Source organism: Carcharhinus amblyrhynchos, unplaced genomic scaffold (assembly GCF_965287045.1).
Source record: "Carcharhinus amblyrhynchos unplaced genomic scaffold, sCarAmb.v2.hapA scaffold_44, whole genome shotgun sequence".
NCBI classification, from domain to species: domain Eukaryota; kingdom Metazoa; phylum Chordata; class Chondrichthyes; order Carcharhiniformes; family Carcharhinidae; genus Carcharhinus; species Carcharhinus amblyrhynchos.
In genome coordinates, this window is record NW_027649785.1 from 2434694 (window position 1) to 2457102 (window position 22409).

Here is a 22409-nt window from a genome sequence, read left to right on the forward strand (position 1 = left end):
CCACCCTAGGAAAAAGCTTCTGACTAATCACTTGTCCATGCCTCTCATAATCTTATAGACTTCTATCAGTTCTCCCCTCAATCAATCTCTGTCGCTCCAGTGAGAACAAACCAAGTTTCTCCATCCTCTCTTCATAGCTAATGCTCTCCGTACCAGGCAACACCCTAGTAAATCTTTTCTGTACCCTCTCCAAAGCCTCCACATCCTTCTGGTAGTGTAGTGACCAGAATTGCATACTATGTTCCAAGAGCGGCCTAACTAAGGTTCTATAATTCTATAAAGCTGCAATGTGACCTGATAGAAGTCTACAAGATTATGAGAGGCATGGACAGAGTGGATAGTCAGAAACTTTCAGCCTTCTACGCTCCAGAGAAAAAAGTCCCAGTCTACATAGAACATAGAACATTACAGCGCAGTACAGGCCCTTCGGCCCTCGATGTTGCGCCGACCAGTGGAACCAATCTAATGACCCTCTAACCTAAACTATTCCAATGTTATCCATATGCCTATCCACTGACCATTTGAATGCCCTTAAAGTTGGCGAGTCCACAACTGCTGCAGGCAGGGCATTCCACACCCTTACTACCCTCTGAGTAAAAAGCCTACCTCTGACATCCATCCTATAATTACCACCACCACCACCCGCCCCCCCCCAGTCTATCCAGCCTCTCCTCATAACTCAAACCATCAAGTCCCGGTACCATCCTAGTAAATCTTTTCTGCATTCTTTCTAGTTTAATAATATCACTATATAACATTTAATAATATCATAAACCTGACTTCATCCAAAACGCTACTGCCCAGTACTCTATCTTGTACCAAGTCACATTCACCCATCACCCCTTTGTTCACCGGCCTATTGTGGCTCCCAGACAAGCAAAGCCTCCATTTCAAACCTCTCTGTCTTCTAATCACAGTAAGAAGTCTTACAACACCAGGTTAAAGTCCAATATGTTTAAACCTGTTGAACTTTGTTGTCTAACGAGGGGCATGCACACGGTGGGTCGTGCGTGGGCTGCTCTTGGATGTTTCAAGAGTGGCCTAGTACTTCGCGTCATTGTGTGTGCTTGAACTGGACCAGCAGACGGGCACCACAACAGCTCAGTGACTATCACTGCTAGCTGTGCAGATACATGGATTTGGGCTGGTGTCTGTGGGAGTTTGCACATTCTCCCTGTGGTTGCGTGGGTTTCCTCTGGGCGCTCCGGTTTCCTCCCACACCCCAAAGATGTGCTCTTAGGCTGATTGGTGTAACAAATTGTCCCTAAACTATTCTTCCCTGAATCTGGTTTCCACTGGGGGTACCATACGCATACACACAGGTCAAGGTAGGGGTAGGAAAATGCTTTTAAGATGGCGGCGCGGGCTTGTTGGGCCGAAGGGCCTGTTTCCTGTGCTGGGTTGTTTTTTGTTCTTTTTTTGTTCTGTAACTTTAACCTGGTGTTGTGAGACTTCTTACTGTGCCCACCCCAGTCCAACGCCGGCATCTCCACCTCATCTTTAATCACATCCAGCCACACATCCGCCCAAGATCTACAAACTTCTTCAATTGGAGGATCTCAGAAGCGTTTAGGGCCTTTTGCAGGGGATAGAGGTTTTTGAGATAAGGCAGTGCTTTATCTCTCCAGTCCAGAAAGAGAAGAGGAGACTAAGGTTTTTATTTTGAATGAATTCTTTATTTACAAGCTGCCTTTGCACTCACTCATTGCTCCCCATCTCACAGCAGATGGAGCCCTTGCTGCAGGTAGTTAGCTCTGGTGTGTAATCGACACTGCTGCATATTGAAGGCAGGTGTTTCAGCCTCACAAAGCTCACTCTCAGTGCTGGCCATGGAATTACTTATAATCTGAATATTCCTGTGCAAACAGCTTAGAAATTAGTATTTGAGATTAATTAAGAACAAGTCTCCGTACTGGGAAACTATTAGAACATAGAAACCCTACAGTGCAGAAAGAGGCCCTTCGGCCCATCGAGTCTGCACCGACCACAGTCCCACCCAGGCCCTATCCCCATGTCGCTACACATTTACCCACTAATCCCTCTAATCTAAACATCCCAGGACACTAAGGGGCAATTTTAGCATGGCCAATCAACCTAACCCACACATCTTCGGACTGTGGGAGGAAACTGGAGCACCCGGAGGAAACCCACGCAGACACGAGGAGAATGTGCAAACTCCACACAGACAGTGACCCAAGCTGGGAATCAGACCCAGGACCCTGGAGCTGTGAAGCAGCAGTGCTAACCACTATGCTACCGTGCCACCCACAATGTCAGTTTAACAATAAATATTTGAAGGAGGTCTGTATTTCAAATGACTTTTATTAATCTGCACAGACCTCCTCCTGGATCTGTTACAAATTGTTTCATTAACACTGGAGGAAAGAGGCTGATCTCCTTCAGTGATAACAGTCTGTGAAGCCTTTCACATAATTATATAGCAACTTTAACATGCTGACATTTTCCTGGGGGCGTTAGAGGATTGTGATCAGACGTAGTTTCATTGGCTCCTCAGGGCCGGATTTAGGGAGTACCCCAAAGATGCACAAAGGACTCCCGCTCTGAAATTCCCAGCTAAGGGTTTATTTGACAAGTATCCAGAAGCGCTAACTTCCCCTGAACAATGGCACTGAGAGCTTTCCCACAAAGTGATTCTAATCGCTAACTTCCAATGCTTCTGCCAGTTTTACACAAGCGTTAGAATGAAACCACTCCTAACTTCAGCATCAATATTTTAAACGGCCAGCATGTGCCCCACACAGGACAATCCCCACCCCCCACACACTCGCAACTCCCCCCCATACACACTCACAACTCCCACCCTCAACACACTCACAATTCTCCCCCACACACTCACAACGCCCCCCCCACACACTCACAACTTCCCCCCCCACACACTGACAATGCCCCCCCTACACACTCACAACTCCCCCCCACCACACACTCACAATTCTCCCCCACAGACTCGCAAACTCCCCCCCACACTCACAAACTACCCCCCCACACACTCACAACTTCCCCCCCCACACACTGACAATGCCCCCCCTACACACTCACAACTCCCCCCCCCCACACACTCACAATTCTCCCCCACAGACTCGCAAACTCCCCCCCACACTCACAAACTACCCCCCCACACACTCACAACTTCCCCCCCCACACACTGACAATGCCCCCCCTACACACTCACAACTCTCCCCCACCACACACTCACAATTCTCCCCCACAGACTCGCAAACTCCCCCCCACACTCACAAACTACCCCCCCAACACACTCACAACTCTCCCCCCCACACACTGACAATGCCCCCCCTACACACTCACAACTCTCCCCCACACACACACACACACACTCACAATTCTCCCCCACAGACTCGCAAACTCCCCCCCACACACTCGCAAACTCCCCCCCACACACTCACAACTCTCCCTCACACTCACAACTTCCCCAACACACTCACAACTCTCCCCCCCACACACACTTGCAACTCCTGGATTGTGACATTCCCAGAGTGAACCCGGATTGCGACACTCCCAGGTTGGACCTGGATCCTGACACTCCTGGAGCAGACCGGGATCCCGGAATGCCCCCAGACCCAACCATCTCCGCCCTAACCCTCCCACACGAAACTGAACCTGATCCAAACATTCAAAATCTCTCCACTTCCCTTGCCCCTGAACTGTAAGTTTCACTGGGCTCTTTAAACCTCTTTGCTTCCCTGTGACCAGTGTAGTGAGAAAGGGGGTCTGACATTCCCTGACCTTGCTGCAGTTTGCACAGCACTGGGGCCTGTCACTGCCGTTCCAGGCAGCTGAGCTTTCATATACATTTCCCAGTGCTTTACACTGTCATAATTCCAGCAGGACATCACTTTCTGCCCCCTGGGTGAAGTGGTGAGCCTTTACCTGAAGGACAGGCTCACTGTCCAGATGGTAATCCTTCACCAGTAAAGAAAGGCACACTCTTTAATTGTTTGGCAAAATATTTGAGTGAAGGATAAACTGAGAGAAATCCAGGCAGAATACAACTGAATCTTTATGTCACAAGTAGGCTTATATTAACACTGCAATGAAGTTACTGTGAAAATCCCCGAGTCGCCACACTCCGTCACCGTTTCAGGTACACTGAGGGAGAATTTAGCATGGTCAATGCACCTAACCAGCACGTCTCTTGGAGTCTGGGAGGAAACCGGAGCACCCGGAGAAAACCCACACAGACAGGGGAGAATGTGCAGAGACAGTGACCCAAGGCCGGGAATTGAACTCAGGTCTCTGACTCTGTGAGACAGCAGTACTAGCCACTGTGCCATCGAGCTACCCTTACAGTGCAGAAGGAGGCCATTCAGTCCAATGAGTCACCACTGACTCACTGAAGGTTTTTCTACGTAGACCCACTCCCCTGTCTTATCCCTGTAAGCTTGTACATTCACATAACAGTCCAGAAATTTCGAATCTTAATCCAGAATGAACATTGTCCATTATGTTTAATATTCCTTTATGATCTCAACAATGTTTGGCAAATTTTCTTTCATGCCTCATAGTTACTCAGGATTACATATTCAATATTCAAAATACTCCAGTACTTTGCTTTCTGTTCCTTTTGTTCTGTGTTTAATTTAATTTGGGTTTACTCTGGTCCATATTAACTGTGGTCTATGTTATCATAGTCTGTGTTTAGTCTGTCCTATATTTTAAATTGTGTTTACTCTGGTCCATATTAACACTGGTTTATGTTATTGTTGTAGTCTGTGTTTATTCTGGTTTGTGTTTCATATTACATATGTTTCATATGTTTGTGCTCCATATTAACTGGTCTGTGTTTATCTGTGCTTTTTCTAGTCTTTATTTATTTGCTCCATGTATACTTTGATCTCTGCTTACTCTGCTCTGTTTAATTTGGTGTGTGTTAACTCTAATCCATTTTTAGTCTGGTCCCTGTCTTTTTGGTCTGTGTTTACTTTGATCTGTGTTTACACTGGTCTGTGTTTACTGTGGTCTGTGTTTACACTGGTCTGTGTTTACACTGGTCTGTGTTTTCTGTGGTTTATGTTTACTCCAGTCGATGTCTTCTTTGATCCCTGCTTATTCTGGTCTGTGTTCACTCTGGTCTGTGTTCACTCTGGTCTGTGTTTACTGTGCATTTAATGTTTACTAACTCATTATTCCAGTGTAGAGAGAGCGTGAGGTGCAGCAAGAGACCTGTTTACTGAACAAGCCATCTACCCTGTTAGTACATTCTACTGTCCTTTGGCCTGGCTGTGATGCTAACTTCAACTTGAGTTTGGCCGTGTGGGAATTTCTGGATTGCCAAACGTGGGAACACCTGAAAGTTGTGTCAGTGTTACCCAATCTTAAGAGTTACACAAAGGCAGATCTGAAAACCTCAATCTTCTAGAATTAGTGCAGGACAGGGGCTGTGTATAGGGTTTGCAGTTAGGGGCTGTTTAAATAGAAAGTCATTTTATTAAAGATCGGAATGGGCAAGTATCATGCTGGATGTTTTGAAAGACAGTGTGAGACACACCCATCATTAATTACCATAGAACCATAGAATCCCTGCAGTGCAGAAGGAGGCCATTCAGCCCATCAAGCCTGCACTGACTCTTCGAAAGAGCGTCTTACCCAGGCCCTATCCCAGTAACCACATATATTTACCCTGCTAATTCCCCCTAATCTACACATCTTTTGGACACTCAGGGACAATTTAGCATGGCCAATGCACATCTTTCGGATTGTAGGAGGAAACCGGAGCACCCAGAGGAAACCCTTGGCAGACACAGGGAGAACGTGCAGACTCTGCGCAGACAGTGACCCAAGCCAGGAGTTGAACCCAGGTCCCTGTGAGGCAGCAGTGCTAACCACTGTGCCATCATACTGCTCACACGATCTCATTCCTTCCAGTTTGTCCATCCAGATGTTTTTACTTATTAATATTTGAAATTAGCCTATGCCGATTGATGGAATTTTCTCTCCTTACCTCCCTGTTCATCAGGCAGATTCCTGTGTGGTGTAAAGTAGAATGAATCTGATGGTGACTATACTTATAAAGATTGCTTTAGCTGGGAAAGGCATAGAGATGCTCAGCTGGAAGGCCTCACTCCTTTAATCTACGCAGAATTTCATTTCCACAGGAGCTGTGATGCATTGGAATAATTTGATGGTAATTTAGCAATGATCAAGATACAATTTCATTGCCAATGCTAGTGTGTAATTGGTTTAAATCCAGTTTCTGATCTGTGATATTCCAGCATGGATTGGTTACATGTTTATCAGGAATCTATTAAATAGATTGAATTACTGATACACGGCTAAGACGTGGTCTTTCACATGTTTGGTTCTGAATACTTTCCTGTTATGTCTCCCTAACATTTTTTCTCTTGTCAACTCACTCAGAGCAAAGATGCTGGGATCAGGACTCTGGTCATGTTGGATGAACAAGGGGGTAAGTGGATTTCATTGATTTGGGTACATATGTGGGACGGGAAGGGGCAATGGTGGAGATGATTAAACAATTCCTAAAGGTGTTGATTTCAGTTTTACTGGACATCTGTAATTCCATGTGATAAAACTCACACGGAGATCACAATGTTTTCCCATTGTTCAGAATCTCAGTGGGACTGAGCCAGACTGAGCAAATGGCCTGTGTTTTAATCCCCCCTGTCTGTGCTGAGTTAGCTAATCTGATCTGGGGGAAAAGGGAGGGTTGGGAACTGAATGTTTAGGAGGCTAATTGTTTGGCTGTGGTCTCCTTCAGTCTCCTGACAGTCACTGCCCAGTATACACACAGGGATAGGTCACTAGGGTGAGGTACAGGAGGCTTGTGGAACCATATTGCAGACACAGCAGCTTCATGGTGAGCACCGGTACAGAATGGTGCAGCCATTCCAGCCCATTGCACGCTGGATTATTCACCACCAGGCTTCCCATTCACCAGAACTTATTCAAAATTTTGCAAACTATATTTAATCCACCAGAAAGGATAATATGGTAGTTAGGGAGCTGGAGTAAGGACAAGAGACTGTTGCCATCCAATCATATACACCAATCCTGGGATTACCAATCCCCCAATCATGTGATCACTAATTCTGCACCATGTGATCAATTTCCCCCCATCATGATCATCTATTTGCCTAACCATGTGATCACCCAGCATGAAAGGGAGAAATATTCCTCTTCATTTCATCTCTGCTTCTTTCAAACCAGATTGTCAAATCCATCCTGATAAATTTTTAGAAACATGGGGTGGGAGGAGAGGCGGGAGAGGGGGGAAACACTCACATCTACAAAATGTCCAGTCGAGCTGCAGACAGCTGGCTGTTGGGCAGGATTCAACAAGTCAACAGTCTGAATTCATCTTGTAAATAATTTGGACAGCTGGCAGAGAGCATGGTGCATTTTGACAGATGTGATTCACACAGAGAATCCCCCAGGGATATCAGGCAGCTCACCGATTCCCTGACATTGTAGTGGAGGGAACTGGATCTCACAAAGAGAAAGATTCACAGGCAAGTTGGTTCAGGAGGTCTCCTGCGAGGTACAACTGTGATGCTTCTTACTCAGCCATTGCTCAATAAACTCACGTTTCATCTTTAGTTCCTGCTGTTTTTAAAAGACTAGCATTTGTCCATGATCCACGATTCAGAAAATTTTGGAGCTTTGCAGCAGATGGAGGCTGTTTGATCTCCATTGTGTCAATATTCTTCCTTTGCTGCACAGCCAAAACACAGGACTGTAGGAAATCGGAGCAGTTCAGCCCTGTGAACCTGCTCGAATCCTTCTACCCTGCTCTGCCTTCATGTGTTTCAAATCTTATTTTTAAAAAAATCCTGGATTCAGCCCAAAATTATTGCCAGTTCACAATAAATAAGCTGGTAGCTAATATTATTTCTACTCTCTGTGAATGCCTCGCATTCCATTGACAAAATGTATAATACAGGAGGCGTGAAACCCCCACCCTCCCTCACACCCCACCACATCCTCCCCTACATCCTCCCTCACACCCTCCTCAGCAATCCCAACCCACCCTTGACCTCCCCACACATCAGTCCTCCATCCCACACTCACTCCCTCCTCCACCTCCCCCCACCCCCCCAACCTGGTTGGCCTGTCCCGATGTTCCCCGAACCGAGTCAGCCCCGATCTCCCTGCCCCCCCCACTTCCACCACCCCCCCTCCCCCCCCCACCACAAAGGCAGCCGCTGCCAGTCCCACCCTGCCCCAGCCACCCCCTCCCCACCTGGATGGCCAGTCACGATCTGCCAGCGATCTCGTGGCAGTGAGACCCCCTACCCCACACCAATCACCACTCCAATAGGCCCTTCCCCCTTGGCACTGTCTGATGCCCAGTGGGCAGTGCCAAGTTGCCCCTCGGGCAGTGCCAGGGTGCCAGGCTGGCATTGCCCTTGGATTAACTCCCCCCTTAGCCCTGACCTCCTGGGGATGCTTCAGTATCCTCTGTTACCTTCAGCAGGGTGGGGCTGCCAGTTCCCTGTTGGTGGGGACCAGTTGTAAATCCTGCTGGAAGGAACTACGCCAGGCAGGGTTGGGGGGGAGATGCTAGTGGGCCTCGAGACTCTGTCCTGGGCCTGCTAATCAGATGGAAACCTGGGTTTGAATATTGAAATCAGCTCCTCACTGGTTTCCTCTGTGGAGATAATTACTCTGAAAATCTTGGCCCCAGAGATGCGGGGAGGCTGTGGTACCCAGCAGGATGCCTGCTGCTGGAGCTGGGAGAATCACCTGCCAGCTCTCAGCAACCCTATTCCCACCCTTTTGAATGAAAACAAACAGAAATTGGAGCATTGCTGAGGCCCCTGGAGGCAGGCACATTCCTCATGAACATTCCAACGGGATGGCTGGCTGATATATCTCACCAGAAGTCAGGCTGCCACTATCCGAGGCAGGCAACCTGGACTGAACTCTGATTATTGTCCATCACCTCTGCTCCCCTCTCCTGCCTATCGGCTTGCACCCAACCCTCAGGTCCAGGCTTCCTCTCACTCCACATCCTCAATCCAGCCTCACCTCCAGCCCAGACTGCATCCTGGAGCTGGTGTTCCTATTTTAGGTTTTTTTCCATCCCCCATCCCATTGTTACATATCTCAGGTTATACTTCGACACTCTGCCATTTACACATTCTGGTCTCTCAATGTGCTGCTAACAGCACCATCACCACCATTTACATCCCCTTTGTCTATGACGTCCCTGTCAGTCCCCGTCTCCTCACCCTGACGGTATAAATATCATCATATTTTCTGTTGTCTTTAGTTCTGAAGAAAGATCATCCAGACCTGAAACGTTGGCTCTGTTCTCTCTCGATACAGGCTGTCAGACCTGTCGAGATTTTCCAGCATTTTTGTTTCAGGTTCCAGCATCCACAGGATCTTTATTTTATCCTTTCTAGTCATGTCAGACAATCCCATAAAGGCATCTTACAGCAATCCACTGTTGACTGCTTGCCAACTTGCCACTCACGAGAGGTGATCTTACTGGAAGATAGAATTCTTATAAGGGAAATACTGCCTCAAAATTCTGAATCTGAAACAAAAACAGAAAATGCTGGAAAAACTTAGCAGCTCCGACAGCATTTGTGGAGAGAGAATAGAACCAATGTTTCGAGTCAGGATGACCCTCGGTCAGACCCAGAAAGGAATTGACAGGGGAAATGTTTCCCCTCACGGGACAGTCTGGGATCAGAGGGCACAGTCTCAGAGTAAAGGGGCACCAATTTAAGACTCAGATGAGGAAGAATTTCCTCTCTCAGAGGAACTCCTTGTCACAGAGAGCTTTGGGAGCAGAGTCCTTGTGTATATTTAAGGCTGAGATATAGATAGTTGATCACTAAGGGAATGAATGGGTGGCACAGTGTCACAGTGGTTAGCGCTGCTGCCTGACAGCACCAGGGACCGGGTTCGATTCTGGTCTCGGGTCACTGTCTGTGTGGAGTTTGCACGTTCTCCCCGTGTCTGTGGGTTTCCTCCGGGTGCTCCGGTTTCCTCCCACAGTCCAAAGATGTGTGGGTTAGGTGGGATTGGCCATGGTAAATTGACCGTAGTATCAAGGGATTAACTGGGATTGTGGGACATGTGGGATTACGGGAATAGAGCCTGGCTGGGATTGTGGTCATTGCAGGCTTGATGGGCTGAATGGCCTCCTTCTGCACTATGGTATTCTATGATTACAGGCAAAGGGCAGGAAAGTGGACGTGAGGAATGTTGGATCAGCTATGATCCTAGTGAGTGGCAGAGCAGGCTTGATGGGCTGAACGGCCTCCTCCTGCTCCTATTTCTTACGGTCTCTCTGTTTTCTATCCACTAAGTGATCCTTTACCCATGCTAATATATTACCCCCAACTCCAGGAGACTTTATATCACCAGTTAATCTTTTGTGCATCAGAGGAATCTGGAGTCAGAGGAATTGGGGGATTTGACATAGGAAGTGTTGTCGGGCTGCAGGGGAGGTCGGGAGCAATGCAGTGGCAGAGAGATGAAACGGTGAGAATTTTAAATTGGAGGTGTTGAGAGTGCAGTGAGGCAAGAAAGGTCAATGAAAATGGTGTTTGAGCTGGAGAGCGTGGAACATGGTGTGGGCAGTAATGCGTCAACACAAATCTCATCAAACTGCATACAATTCCTCAATAACGGAGCAGTCTGTTTTCCAAAAGGAGCAGTAGAATTGTTGATGTAAATGTCCAGAGGGCAGGTGGATAGATGGAATGGGCCAGAGCTGTCAGCAATGACAAGGTTCCTCATCCTTTCTATTCTGCTCCTTTCAAATGTTATACGGGTGAAGAATGAATACTGCAGCGTTAAGTTCTGTGCTTTCTCAACGATAATTTAGGAACTCACTCAGGTAGAAAAGATCGAGCTCTCACGTCCTGGCTGGCTGTAAATCCCTGACAGATGCTGAGGTTCTGCAGGAAGCTCATTTTTAAACATGTTTTTCTCCCAGTTTCTTCCTCCTCCAGTCCTGAAGTCACTGGGCTGGAAATGCCAGGGGTATAACTGGTGCAGAACGGATATAATGAAGGGACAATCTCTGACACCAACGCACCCCTGAAATGTATCTGACCCAGTTTCTGGAAGGATCCTTTTAGGTGCCCCGGTAGGTGCCTGAAACAGGCTCTAGGCACTGCATTTTTATAGTGCCAGTTTTGGGGCCATCTACCAAATTGAACATGAAACAGTCCCGGGACTGGTGCTGAATATTTTATGTAGCTTAATGTATCAGACGCCAATCTTAACTAGTTCCAGCAGTTCCACATCGACTGGACCCATGTCTTAGAATTCCTACAGTGCAGAAGGAGGCCATTCGGCCCATCAAGTCTGCACTGCATCCTTTACAGAGCATCTTATCCCAGTCCTCTATCTGTAACTGCACGTATTTATCCTGCTAATCCTCCTAACCTACACATCCTGGGACACCAAGGGGCAACTTAGCACGGCCAATCCACCTAACCTGCACATTTTTAGAGTGTGGGAGGAAACCGGAGCACCCAGAGGAAACCCACCCAGACACTTGGAGAATGTGCAAACTCCACACAGACAGTAACCACAGCCGGGAATCGAACACAGGCCCCTGGTGTTCTGAGGCAGTAGCGCTAACCACTGTGCCACCATGCCTCCTATGTGAATGCCGTAGTGTGATCATGGTCCCTGCCAAAACTAAACAACTCTCAAAGGTCACTATTGGAGAGTTGGTTATTTCTGGCTGCCAATTCTCTTTGATGATGAGACAAAGCCCCACATAGACTAACCGCAGTGTGCCATCATTTTGGGATGCTGCTCAAAAGAAGACATTTTAATTAGCCTGCCTGGCCACACCCAAAAACATGCCACCAAACTATCTCTGCTGGCACTTACACACACACACACACACAAACAGACACAAACAGACACACCTCTTGGGCCGCAATATGGAAATGGCTACATTTGCAGCCAGAGCTAAGCCTCTCTGTAACAGGGAGGTAGGTATGAAGCTGTGACGTCGACTGCAGCAAGAAAGTAGCAGCTAATCTGCAGCACAGAACCAGTACGATAGCACCAGCCTCCATCCACTGATAAACCAATACTGGGAACAGTGCCCAGAGTAACAAAGAAAGATAGAGCTTAAGGCTAATCATTATCGATGCTGAGGAAAGCTCCAATAGAATCACAATCTAATTACTCAAGAGGCCATTTGGTCCATTGGGTTTCTTTTTACCACCCTTTGAAAGAGTTTTCCAATTAGACCTCATGCCCTTTCTCCAGAACTCTGCAAATTCTCTCCCTCTGTAACTGTTTACATTTATCCAGAGCTAAAAGATTGTTACTGCTCTTATTATCACTACTGTCTTCACCCTTTTACCTTTCACCTCTCTGCTTTGAAACCTATTATTTTCTTTGCCGATCATTACCCAGTCAATAGGTCAGAGAAGGAAGTCATTTGGACAGGAAGTCTATTAAAGTGAAATGAATCCTGCCTGCTGATGTAGGCTGTCCTGGGGCTAGGGTTTTTCTGCAGCTTTTAGAAATGCACCGTACTCTGGCAGCCTTGGGATTTAATTACTGCAAGCTTTACTCAGTCTTAATTATATTTATTTCCCTCCCTCCTCTCACAGTGGCTGACTGCAGATGGAGGAGGGATCCAGCCTCACCCAGCTGACCTGGCCTGCACCATTCAGCATAAACAGACAGTGCTAAGGCAACAATGTAAATACAGCACTCATCAGCACAGAGTCTGAAAAAGACATTTTAACCAGCCCACTAAATTTCAGCTACAGTGTAAAGTAAAATATTGTAAAGTGATGGCAGAGTTATTAACCATCTCCCTATTTGTGCCTCTTCTGACACATGTTCAAAGATGTGGCCATGCTAAATTGCCCCTTATGTCTAAAGATATGCAGATTAGGTGGTTTGGCCATGGTACATTGCCCCTTATGTCCAAAGGTGTGCAGGTTAGATGACTTGGCTATGCTAAATTGCCTCCAAGATGGGAGGTTTAGTGGGGTAACTGTGTGGGGTTAAAAGGATAAGGTGGGGGGAGAGGGGGCTGGGCTTGGGAAAGATGCTCTGTTGGAGAGTCGCTGCAAACCTGGTGGGCTGAATGGCTCCCTCTTGCACTATAGGGATTCTATCTGCCTTTTCAAGGCTACAGTGTGGGAACTCTGGCTGTTTTCCCTCTTCTCCCCCACTTCCATTTCACTGCTCCTAATTCTCAGCCCAGCACTGAGCTGGCCTGTCTGGTTCACTGCCTTTTCCAGCTAAACCTCCAGAGGGAGTCTTCTTTCAAAGTTGAAAACAGCACCAAGTAGACAATAAAACTAGCACCAGTAAACTTCTAACTGGTACTTGCGGAAGGAGATGGAGGGCTGTATCCCCAGCATGCGGTCACACAAATACCAGTCTGTCATACATTTCGGCAAAGTTCTCCACACCCCATACGGACATCTGATATAGAGGTATAAACATTCTGATTAATACATTCCTTTGTAAGTAACTGAATGTAACAGAGAGGAGGCTTAAACAAATGACATTGATCGGTACCCAATAATGACATTGATTGGGTGGCACGGTAGCACAGTGGTTAGCACTGCTGTTTCACAGCTCCAGGGACCTGGGTTCAATTCCCAGCTCAGGTCACTGTCTGTGTGGAGTTTGCACATTCTCCTCGTGTCTGCGTGGGTTTCCTCCGGGTATTCTGGTTTCCTCCCACTGTCCAAAGATGTGCAGGTTAGGTTGATTGGCCATGATAAGAAATTGCCCCTTAGTGTCCAGGGATGCGTAGGTTAGAGGGATTAGTGGGTATAATATGTAGGGGTATGGAGGTAGGGCCTGGGTGGGATTGTGTTTGGTGCAGACTCAATGGGCTGAAGGGCCTCTTTCTGAACTGTAGGGTTCTATGATTCTACCCTGAGGGGTGGATTTAGAGAAGAAGCTTCCACTTGTTGGAGAATTTCAGACCGTTTAAAAGTAAGAGTTGCTCATTTAAGACGGAGATGAGGAGAAATGTTTTCTCTCTCAGAGGGTGGTGAGTCTCCGGAACTCTCTTCCTCAAAAGACAGAGGGAGCAGAGTGAGATAGATTCTTGATTTAACGAGGAGGTGAAAGGTTATTGGGGAGTAGGTGGGAATGTGGGGTTGAGATTACAATCAGATCAGCTGTGATCCTATTGAATGGGGTAGCAGGCTGAAGGGCTGAGTGTCCTTCCCTCCTGATTTATGTGTGGTATCCGATCAGTAGACCCTGCGGTGACTCTCCAGAGGCTGTGGGAATTATAAAATTATAAGTAGATCTTTTTATATCAGACAATAAAGAAACTACAACATCCAAAATGGCAAATACTGAACACATTGGCTGGAATTTTACCATCCAGCCACCACGGGAATTGGAGAGGGTGAGGGGCGGACCATGGAAAGATCCGATGGAATTTTCCGGCTTTGGGACGAGCGAGGCTGGAAAACCATTCTGTCTCCAATTTCACTGACGTGGGTTCTGCTCAGTGTTTCCCCAGGCTGGTGCTTCATCCTGAGTTACTCTGTCTGCAGTTTTGTGTCAGTTCTGGGGTGCTGTTGCCTTTCTCAAGGATGGGACAAAGAGACCGGCTCTAAACGGGGCTGGAACAGAAATTGGATGCTCCCATGTTGGTGTTATTCTGAACCAGAAATTAACCGTCCTTTGCCAGCTGAGTTAAGCTGCCCTGCTTGTTGCTTATTGAACTCATTTAGACAAACGCATTGATCATTGGGTCATCAGCATAGGCAAGTGTTCATCTTAGCTTTCCTTGTGCAATATTTCACACAGGGTTACATCAAATCCAGCGACCAGAAACAGGCTTTTCGGCTCAACCAGTTTCTGCTCCACACCAGTCTCCTCCTGACAATCTCATCTCACATCAGCATATCCTATCCTTTCTCACCCATACTTTTATTTAGCTTCCCCTTCAATACATTTCTACAGTTCGCCTTGTCCACTCTTCGTGATACCAGCTCCCACATTCTCACCAATCTCTTAGGTAAAGACTTCTCCTAAATTCCCAATTAGATTTATTTGTGACTATCTAATATTGGCGTCCCTAGTTTAGGTTTCCCATTCTCATGAACATGAGGATAAGCTAGTCACCAAAAAATTAGCTTTGGAAATTCCCCTCTGTTGGTTGCTCTCATTTGACTGAACCTGGTTATGCTGAGGTGGCTGGCACAGTGGTTAGCACTGCTGCCTCACAGTGTTGGGGACCTGGGTTCAATCCTTGCCTAGGTGACTTTTTATGTAGAGATTACACATTCTCCCCGTGGCTGTGTGGCTTTCTTCCGGGTGATCCGGTTTCCTCCCACAATCCAAAGATTTGCGGGTTAGGTGGGTGGCCATGCTAAATTGCCCCTTAGTGTCAGGAGGACTAGCAGGGTAAATACCTGGGGTTATGGGGATAGAGTCTGGGTGGTGCAGACTCGATGGGCCGAATGGCCTCCTTCTGTGCCATAGGGATTCTATGATACATCAAAGCCTAAAGGACCAGGGAAGTATTTGAGATCTAGAAAAAGGGGCAGTGGAGGAATAGTGGGATGCCACATTGCCCTGTACTTCCGAGATCCACATTCCAGCTGAGTTTAGACCAAGTGAATGAGACTGTGTGAAATTAGGGTGAGAAGTCTTCATTTATAGAGGGCATGGGCTGTGTTTAAACAAAGACACCTCATGGAGGGCTGGTTTGAGAAATGGAAAAGTCAGCCACAGCCTCTTAATTCCAGAAGGATCTTGGAATCAAACCATCTTCTCTGCAGCATGTTCGGTGTCATGTGGAAACCTCAAGGTGAACATCTATTCCAGATGAGCATTCAGATTCACAGAGCAAAGTCCTGGGACCTTTCCACTTGTCCCCGAGCCATTGGCACTACACACTGAGTCAGGGTCATGTACCTAACTCCTGTGTCCATGTCGTACTCTTTTTATTGTCTGTCTATTTCTCTCTCTTCCTTCACTCAACACGTGTGTAGTTTGTCAGAGGGATCAGGGAATCCCGCACTGAATGGGGTTGCTGTAAAGTGTGGTTTGGGTGTCTAATGTCCTGAAGCTTCTCTAAGAGCACCTGTACCACCTTGGTTCAACCCCGGTCAGTTTTGGAGGGGGTGGGGGAGTGGGGATGGGGGTGGGGGGAGGAGGTTTCGCTGATCCCCTGCTCGTTTTGTTGTCGGTGTGTGTGTGTGTGTGTGTGTGTGTGTGTGTGGAAACTAACTGTCTTCCTCATTCAGAGCAACTGGAGAGGATTGAAGAGGGAATGGATCAAATCAATAAGGATATGAAAGAAGCAGAAAAGAATCTGTCGGATCTGGGCAAATGCTGTGGTCTTTGTTCCTGCCCCTGCAATAAGTAGGTGCCAACTGTCGGTCTGAGAGGCCGCCTGCCTGCCTGCATGCCTGCCTGAAACCTGCTTGCTGAGAAATAGCACGGTTCCATACAGCCACTGACAGCCTCATGAATCAAGTAGCACTTTGAGAAGCAATCTGCAAATATGCCGGTTTTTTCATTCCCTGAGAAATTAATTCCCATATTACACAGTAATGAAGTAGCGAGATGAGCTGGAAATGTACAGCAAGGCAGCCTGCATCCGAAAGGGAGATGCCGTTCACAGTTCACGTGGCGCCTGTATATAAAACATCCCTAGGCATTTCCCACGAGCACTACCAGACCAAATTCGACACCACGTGAAGAGATATTAGGACAGGTGTCCAAAAGCTTGATCAAAGAGGCAGATTTAGGGAGTGTTAAAGACAGTTATACAGTTGGCAGGTGTACAGAAGAACTTTCCAGAACTTAAGGTTCAGGCAGTCCTCAATGGTGGAGCCATTACATTTTGGGATGTCTGTGCTTATAGGAGTGTCAGTGTCTTGGAGAGTTGTATGCTGGATGGGATTACAGATATAGAAATGGGGCAAGGCCATGAGGGATTGAACATGGGGGGGGGGGCACCATTAAGAAATGCAGACTTGGAGCCAGTATAAGGCGATGGGTGGATGGGACTTAGCATCAGTTAGAATACAGGCAGCATGAAAATTAGTGAAGGAGGACACTCACCTGCCCAGAATGCTGCTCTCTCAAAGATAAGATAACCATCAACAAGCTCATACACATCCTAGCATTCAATACTGTCCTTGTGATATTCCACTGAGCAACATAGTGGCAATTAAATCACAAGAGTTAGCAAGGAAAAAGCTCAGTATAAGCCATGGATTTGGTGCCTTCTGGTATGTTCATCATGAGCAGTAGCAGATTGCGCTGCTGCCAAAGGGGCAGCGAGTGGGTTTAGTCCCCTGAGAAATGTTTAGAAGGTAAGGCTGCTGTGTGATCTCAGGCTCTGAAGAAGCATAAAGTCCACAAAGGTGAGTAAAGAGCCCCAGGATTGAGGGAAATCAATGAACGTCTGCAAAGGATTGACCAGGGCAATTGGCTGATTGAGTTTCCTAGCAGAGTATCATCTTCAGAGAGAGTGCAGGCTACAGAATCAGCACAGTGTGGTTAATGTCTTCTCTGCAACCACACTGCTTTTAAACTTTGGCTGTCTTCTGGGGGCTTAAGCTCAGTGAAGTGGGATCATTTAAACAACGGACAGGATTTTCCAGCCCTGACTCTGGCTTGAACATGACTCTCCAAACTTTCCCGTCCAATCTTCAATGATGCCCGCAGGTATCAGGCCCGGGAGTTCCCACCCTACACCTTATGTTGCTGCAGTTTCTAGCTGTTGGTCAGGAACCCTGCCTGAGAAACTTCCTTAGTGCTGCACTGGATTGTTCATCTCAATTATCTGCTCAAACAGGATTTGAACCCACACTTTTCTGCTCACAGGTAAGAGCGCATTCAAACCTGCAGATAGGCCATGACCAAGTGCCGTGTGCCACTTTATTAGGATGGCCTTTTGATAGACGTGGAAGCCAAACCAGAGTTGTGATACAGGGTGGAAACATACACACACTGTGGCCCAGAGCAGTGCTTCCCAACACTATGGCACACCTCCGTACTGTCAAAAAACCTTTGAGTCACAGCTCCAATTTTCGCTGTCTTCTTCCCTTGCTGGGAATTTGGATTTTAACCTCTGGCTGTCTCTCTGGCTTCTCCCAGGGTTTTCTGAGCTTTTTGAGTTGTTGATTTTAGTGCACTGGGCTGAGGGACCTTTGTCTTCAGCTCCAAGTCCCATTGGCCACATAAAAAATCTAAACTGCACACGTAAGGCTCCTTCCCAATCAGCGTGTGCTGAAGGCCCAAGATTCATCGGGTCTGGGAGATGCCAAACTCACAGCTGAAAACCAAGGTTAGTTTTAGTTTAACTACATGAATTCTGAATCATTTTGAATCTTTTTTTCACACTTGGGGATCTTCATGGCACACCGCTCAGGAGTCACTGGCCTAGAATGCAGCAACTTTATCTTGTATTTAATGTATAATTGGAATCAAATCATGAAACAATATGGAAACATTGAAATTGTATATAACTCAAAAAGATCAAATACACTGGTCCAGAGTTTGCTGGAAAAATAACAGCACTTATTATCAAGTAAATATATCCATAAGTATACCAGTAATTATACTCTCAAATACACCATAAATATACCAGTAATTATACTTACAAATATACCAGTACTTATACTCGTGAATATATCCATAAACATACCAGTAATTATACTCAAATGTACCTATAAATATACCAATAATTATACTTGCAAATATACCCGTAAATATACCAGTAATTATATTCACAAATATATCATAAATATATCAGTAATTATACTCATGAATATACCCATAAATATACCAATAATTATATCCATAAATATACCAGTCATTATAAAAATAACAGCTCTTATTGTTATCAGGCAAATGCATCAGCAAATATACCAGTAATTATGCCAGCAGATATACCAGTAAATATACCAGCGAGGGAGACAGGGAGATCATGAGTAGCACATCAGCACCTATTACAGGCAACTTCAGCTGATCCACCATGACTCTAATGAAAATGGCAACTTGTCCTCAAACTGTCAACAAATTGCTGCATCTGCTGTGTAAATACAAATTAAACTTGACACTTTAGGACTGGTGCATAGGAACATATGAATTAGGAACAGGACTAGGCCACTCAGCTCCTCAAGCCTGCTCCACCATTAAATAAGATCATTGCTGATTTGATTGTAATTTCGACATTCCCACCGACCCCCGATAACCTTTCACCCCCTCATTAATCAAGAATTTTTCTCACTCCACCTTAAACATATTCAGAGACTCTGCTTCCACTGCCTTTCAAGAGAGAGAGTTCCAGAGACCCACAGCTCTCTGAGAGTGAAAGTTTCTCTTCATTTCTGTCTTAAATGAGCGACGCCTTACTTTTAATGTAACCCCTAGTTCTAGAAACGTCCTTTCCACTTCCAAGGACTAGTTCTCAATGACAAGATTTAACTTCCTGCACTGCCGCTCAACCTTTCCAACCCAGACAGGGAAGGATTGCTACTGTGGAATCTCATCCCTGCACACCATAAATAGTCCCTAAAGATTTTTATATTTGCATTTTTTATCCTTTGTCTTACTTTTCCATTATTGTCTCTCTCTCTCTAGTCTATTTTTTTTCTTTTTATTTCTCTTAATATGTCTGATTTGATGATATTTCCACCCCACCTTCTTTGTCTATTTTTAGTCTTTCCTTAAATCTCATTGGTTAAGGAGATAGACTTATTAACTATTCACTGAGATTATAGATGTCCCATCACCTTCATATCTCCAGAAACATCTCTGAGCTGAAAATTGAGAGAAATAATCCAATCCTTGGGGTACACCACAAGATGCTACACTCCAGCAAATTCTGGGCCATTATTTAATTGTGAGGAATTTTTGATATCTGAATCCCTCGTACCTCATTGTCCAGTAGCACAATGCTACCCATGTGTTACCCCATACATACCTGTGTGTAGTTTGTCTCTGCAAATGGTAGATGCTTTCTCAGTATGGTTAGAGTGATGTTTGCAGCATTGAGATCTCCATGATGGTCAAATGGTTGCTTCTCGACTCTGCACAGCTGAGTAAAAAATGCAGCAACGTGACTGAACACAGGTTAAGGTCCCTGATTTTAAAAATGGCAGTGAGCCTTGGAGGAGGGAGTCTAGGTATTGTGGTGGTCTGATCAGACCTCATTTTAATAAAAATTCCCAACATCCCATCCAAACCACCACCTTGTCAAGGGCAACTAGGGGTGGGCAATGAATGCTGACCAGCCAGCGAAACTCATGGTCCACAAATGAATCCATTACCTGGCTGGCAGGTGGCAGTGGGAACTTGGAAGCTGGAGCAAGAGTCCTGTAAGAACAATCTCCATCCATCTCTGTACAGTCATGTCTGAGAGGCATCCCTGCTGAAAAGTAGACCTTTTTCTGAAGTCTGGCATGTTTTCTATTAGGAAACCTAAAATCAAGTTATCTATCCACCACCTTGCCCTTCTGCACTGTGGCAGCTGTGTTCACCATACACAAGATGCCCTGCAGTAACTCAACAAGGCAGCACCTTCCAGACCCGCCAACTCTGTCACTTAGAGGACATGGGAACACCAGCATCTGCAAGTTTCCCCCTATCCTGAATTGGACATATATCATTGTTCCTTCATTGTCATTGGGTCAAAATCCTGGAACTCGCTAACAGCACTGTGGGTGTACCTACACCATAGGGGCCAGTTCAAGAAGATGAGTCAGTCAGTACTAGCTCCGCAGGGGTAATGAATGGATGGGAAATAAATTGCAGCTTTAGCAGTGACATCCGTGTGCCGAGAATGAATAAAAAGAAGAAAGCTTGCTGAGAACAATCACACAGCACCATCAGTATACGTTTCTATTTCCATCTCTATGTCTCATGCTACCTTGTTTGTGAATCTGACTATTTTCTGTTGTGATATGGCCACAGCAGTTAGCCAGAATCTGGGATCAGTTCTAGAAAGCATTTCACTGAAATATCTGCCTACAGCTTGGAGGTATAACCTCCTGTGTGACTATCAGGCATGCGTGGAAGAGCCCTGTTCCTACGACTCCCTTCATTACTCAATGATGAAAGTTTATACATAAAAATGCCAGAGGACCTTCCTTGGTATAGAATCTCATTCTGTTTCAGTAGTTGAGCTCGAACCTGATGGCTGGTACAAAACTTATTGCCACCTTCTTGGAGTTCCCCAACTGCTGGTTGGAAGCCAATGTCCAGTCCAACATCCTCAGGGCAAACCATGCAGATAAATCAGAGGCACCCGGGGTTGTAGAGCGGGAGAGATGTTATAGAATCAGAGTTTTCATTGAATCCCTCCTTTACAATGCAAACCCCTCTGTTTCGTATATCCTTTCCACACAAGTAGACTTACATTAACACTGCAATTACTGTGAAAATCCTCTAGTTGCCACATTCTAATGCCTGTTCAGGTAAACCGAGGGAGAATTTAGCACGGCCAATACACCTAATCTGCACGTCTTTCGGACAGTGGCAGGAAACTGGAGCACCCGGAGGAAACCCACACAGACACGGGGAGAATGTGCAGACTCCACACAGGCAGTGATCCAAGCCGGGAATTGAACCCGAGTCCCTGACATTGTGAGATAACAGTGCCGCCCCATATCACAATTGTATACACGCCTCACCCCATGTAACGTCCTAGGCAAAGTGGAAAGCTTGATTTAAGTCCAAGATAATACTGGGGCAAAAGGAAATCTGTGACACACCCCTACAAGGTGATCAAACTAATCCAGGACATTGGCCCTGAATTCCTTATCATTTCAATGCCTTATACAAGTGATCTCCATCTGTTTCCCCCCCCAGGTCTGAATCAGTCTCTCTTTATCCTTGCCCTTCAGAAGCTAATGTTGTGAATTACATTCCGTCAAAAATTGGGAATACTCTATATCTGCTTTCAGCTGTTCAGTCCTGTGTGCGGAATGGAATTTAGTGCAGTTTACTCAACTCCACTACCCTTAGCATGCAAGCAGAAACTTGAAAATGGAGCGCCCAGTTGGTTCAGTTGAGAACTTCCCCCAGTCTAGAATGAGTTTATAAAACTGAGAAAGGCTGCATCCATTCCGATATCATTCCTCTGTTAAAAGAGTTGATTATTTTTGAGAAAGAAGAGCCTTGTCAAAATAGGATCGGTGCTGGTCCAAAAATGGCATCTTCTAGATTGTAATGGGAGAGAAGAGGAATCAAAGACAAGTTCCTGTGTCAGTAAATCCTGAATGGGAGCTGTAATGTTAGCTTGCAGTTGAAGAGTTTTTTGAAGTGATCTCTCCAAGGGCTGTGTAGTGATTACAGTAACCCTGAGTTCTCCATGCAGAATGCCTTTGATGGGGAGACTGGTTGATGATGGAGCTCTGAAAACTGTGCTACCAAATCTCCAATATCTGCTTCTATTGAGTAAAGCCAAGTTG

The 22409-nt window shown here is 46.1% G+C and overlaps 1 protein-coding gene across 3 annotated transcripts in view; it reads left to right on the forward strand.

Annotated features, from left to right (window-relative positions):
* LOC145337171 (synaptosomal-associated protein 25) overlaps positions 1 to 22409 on the forward strand; it is a 233163-nt gene that overhangs the window by 197429 nt on the left and 13325 nt on the right. For all 3 annotated transcript variants that reach the window (XM_080181962.1, XM_080181961.1, XM_080181963.1), the window contains exons 4-5: positions 6394 to 6442; positions 16227 to 16344. In XM_080181962.1, coding sequence (XP_080038088.1) covers positions 6394 to 6442; positions 16227 to 16344 — 167 coding nt within the window. The remainder of the gene's footprint in view (positions 1 to 6393; positions 6443 to 16226; positions 16345 to 22409) is intronic.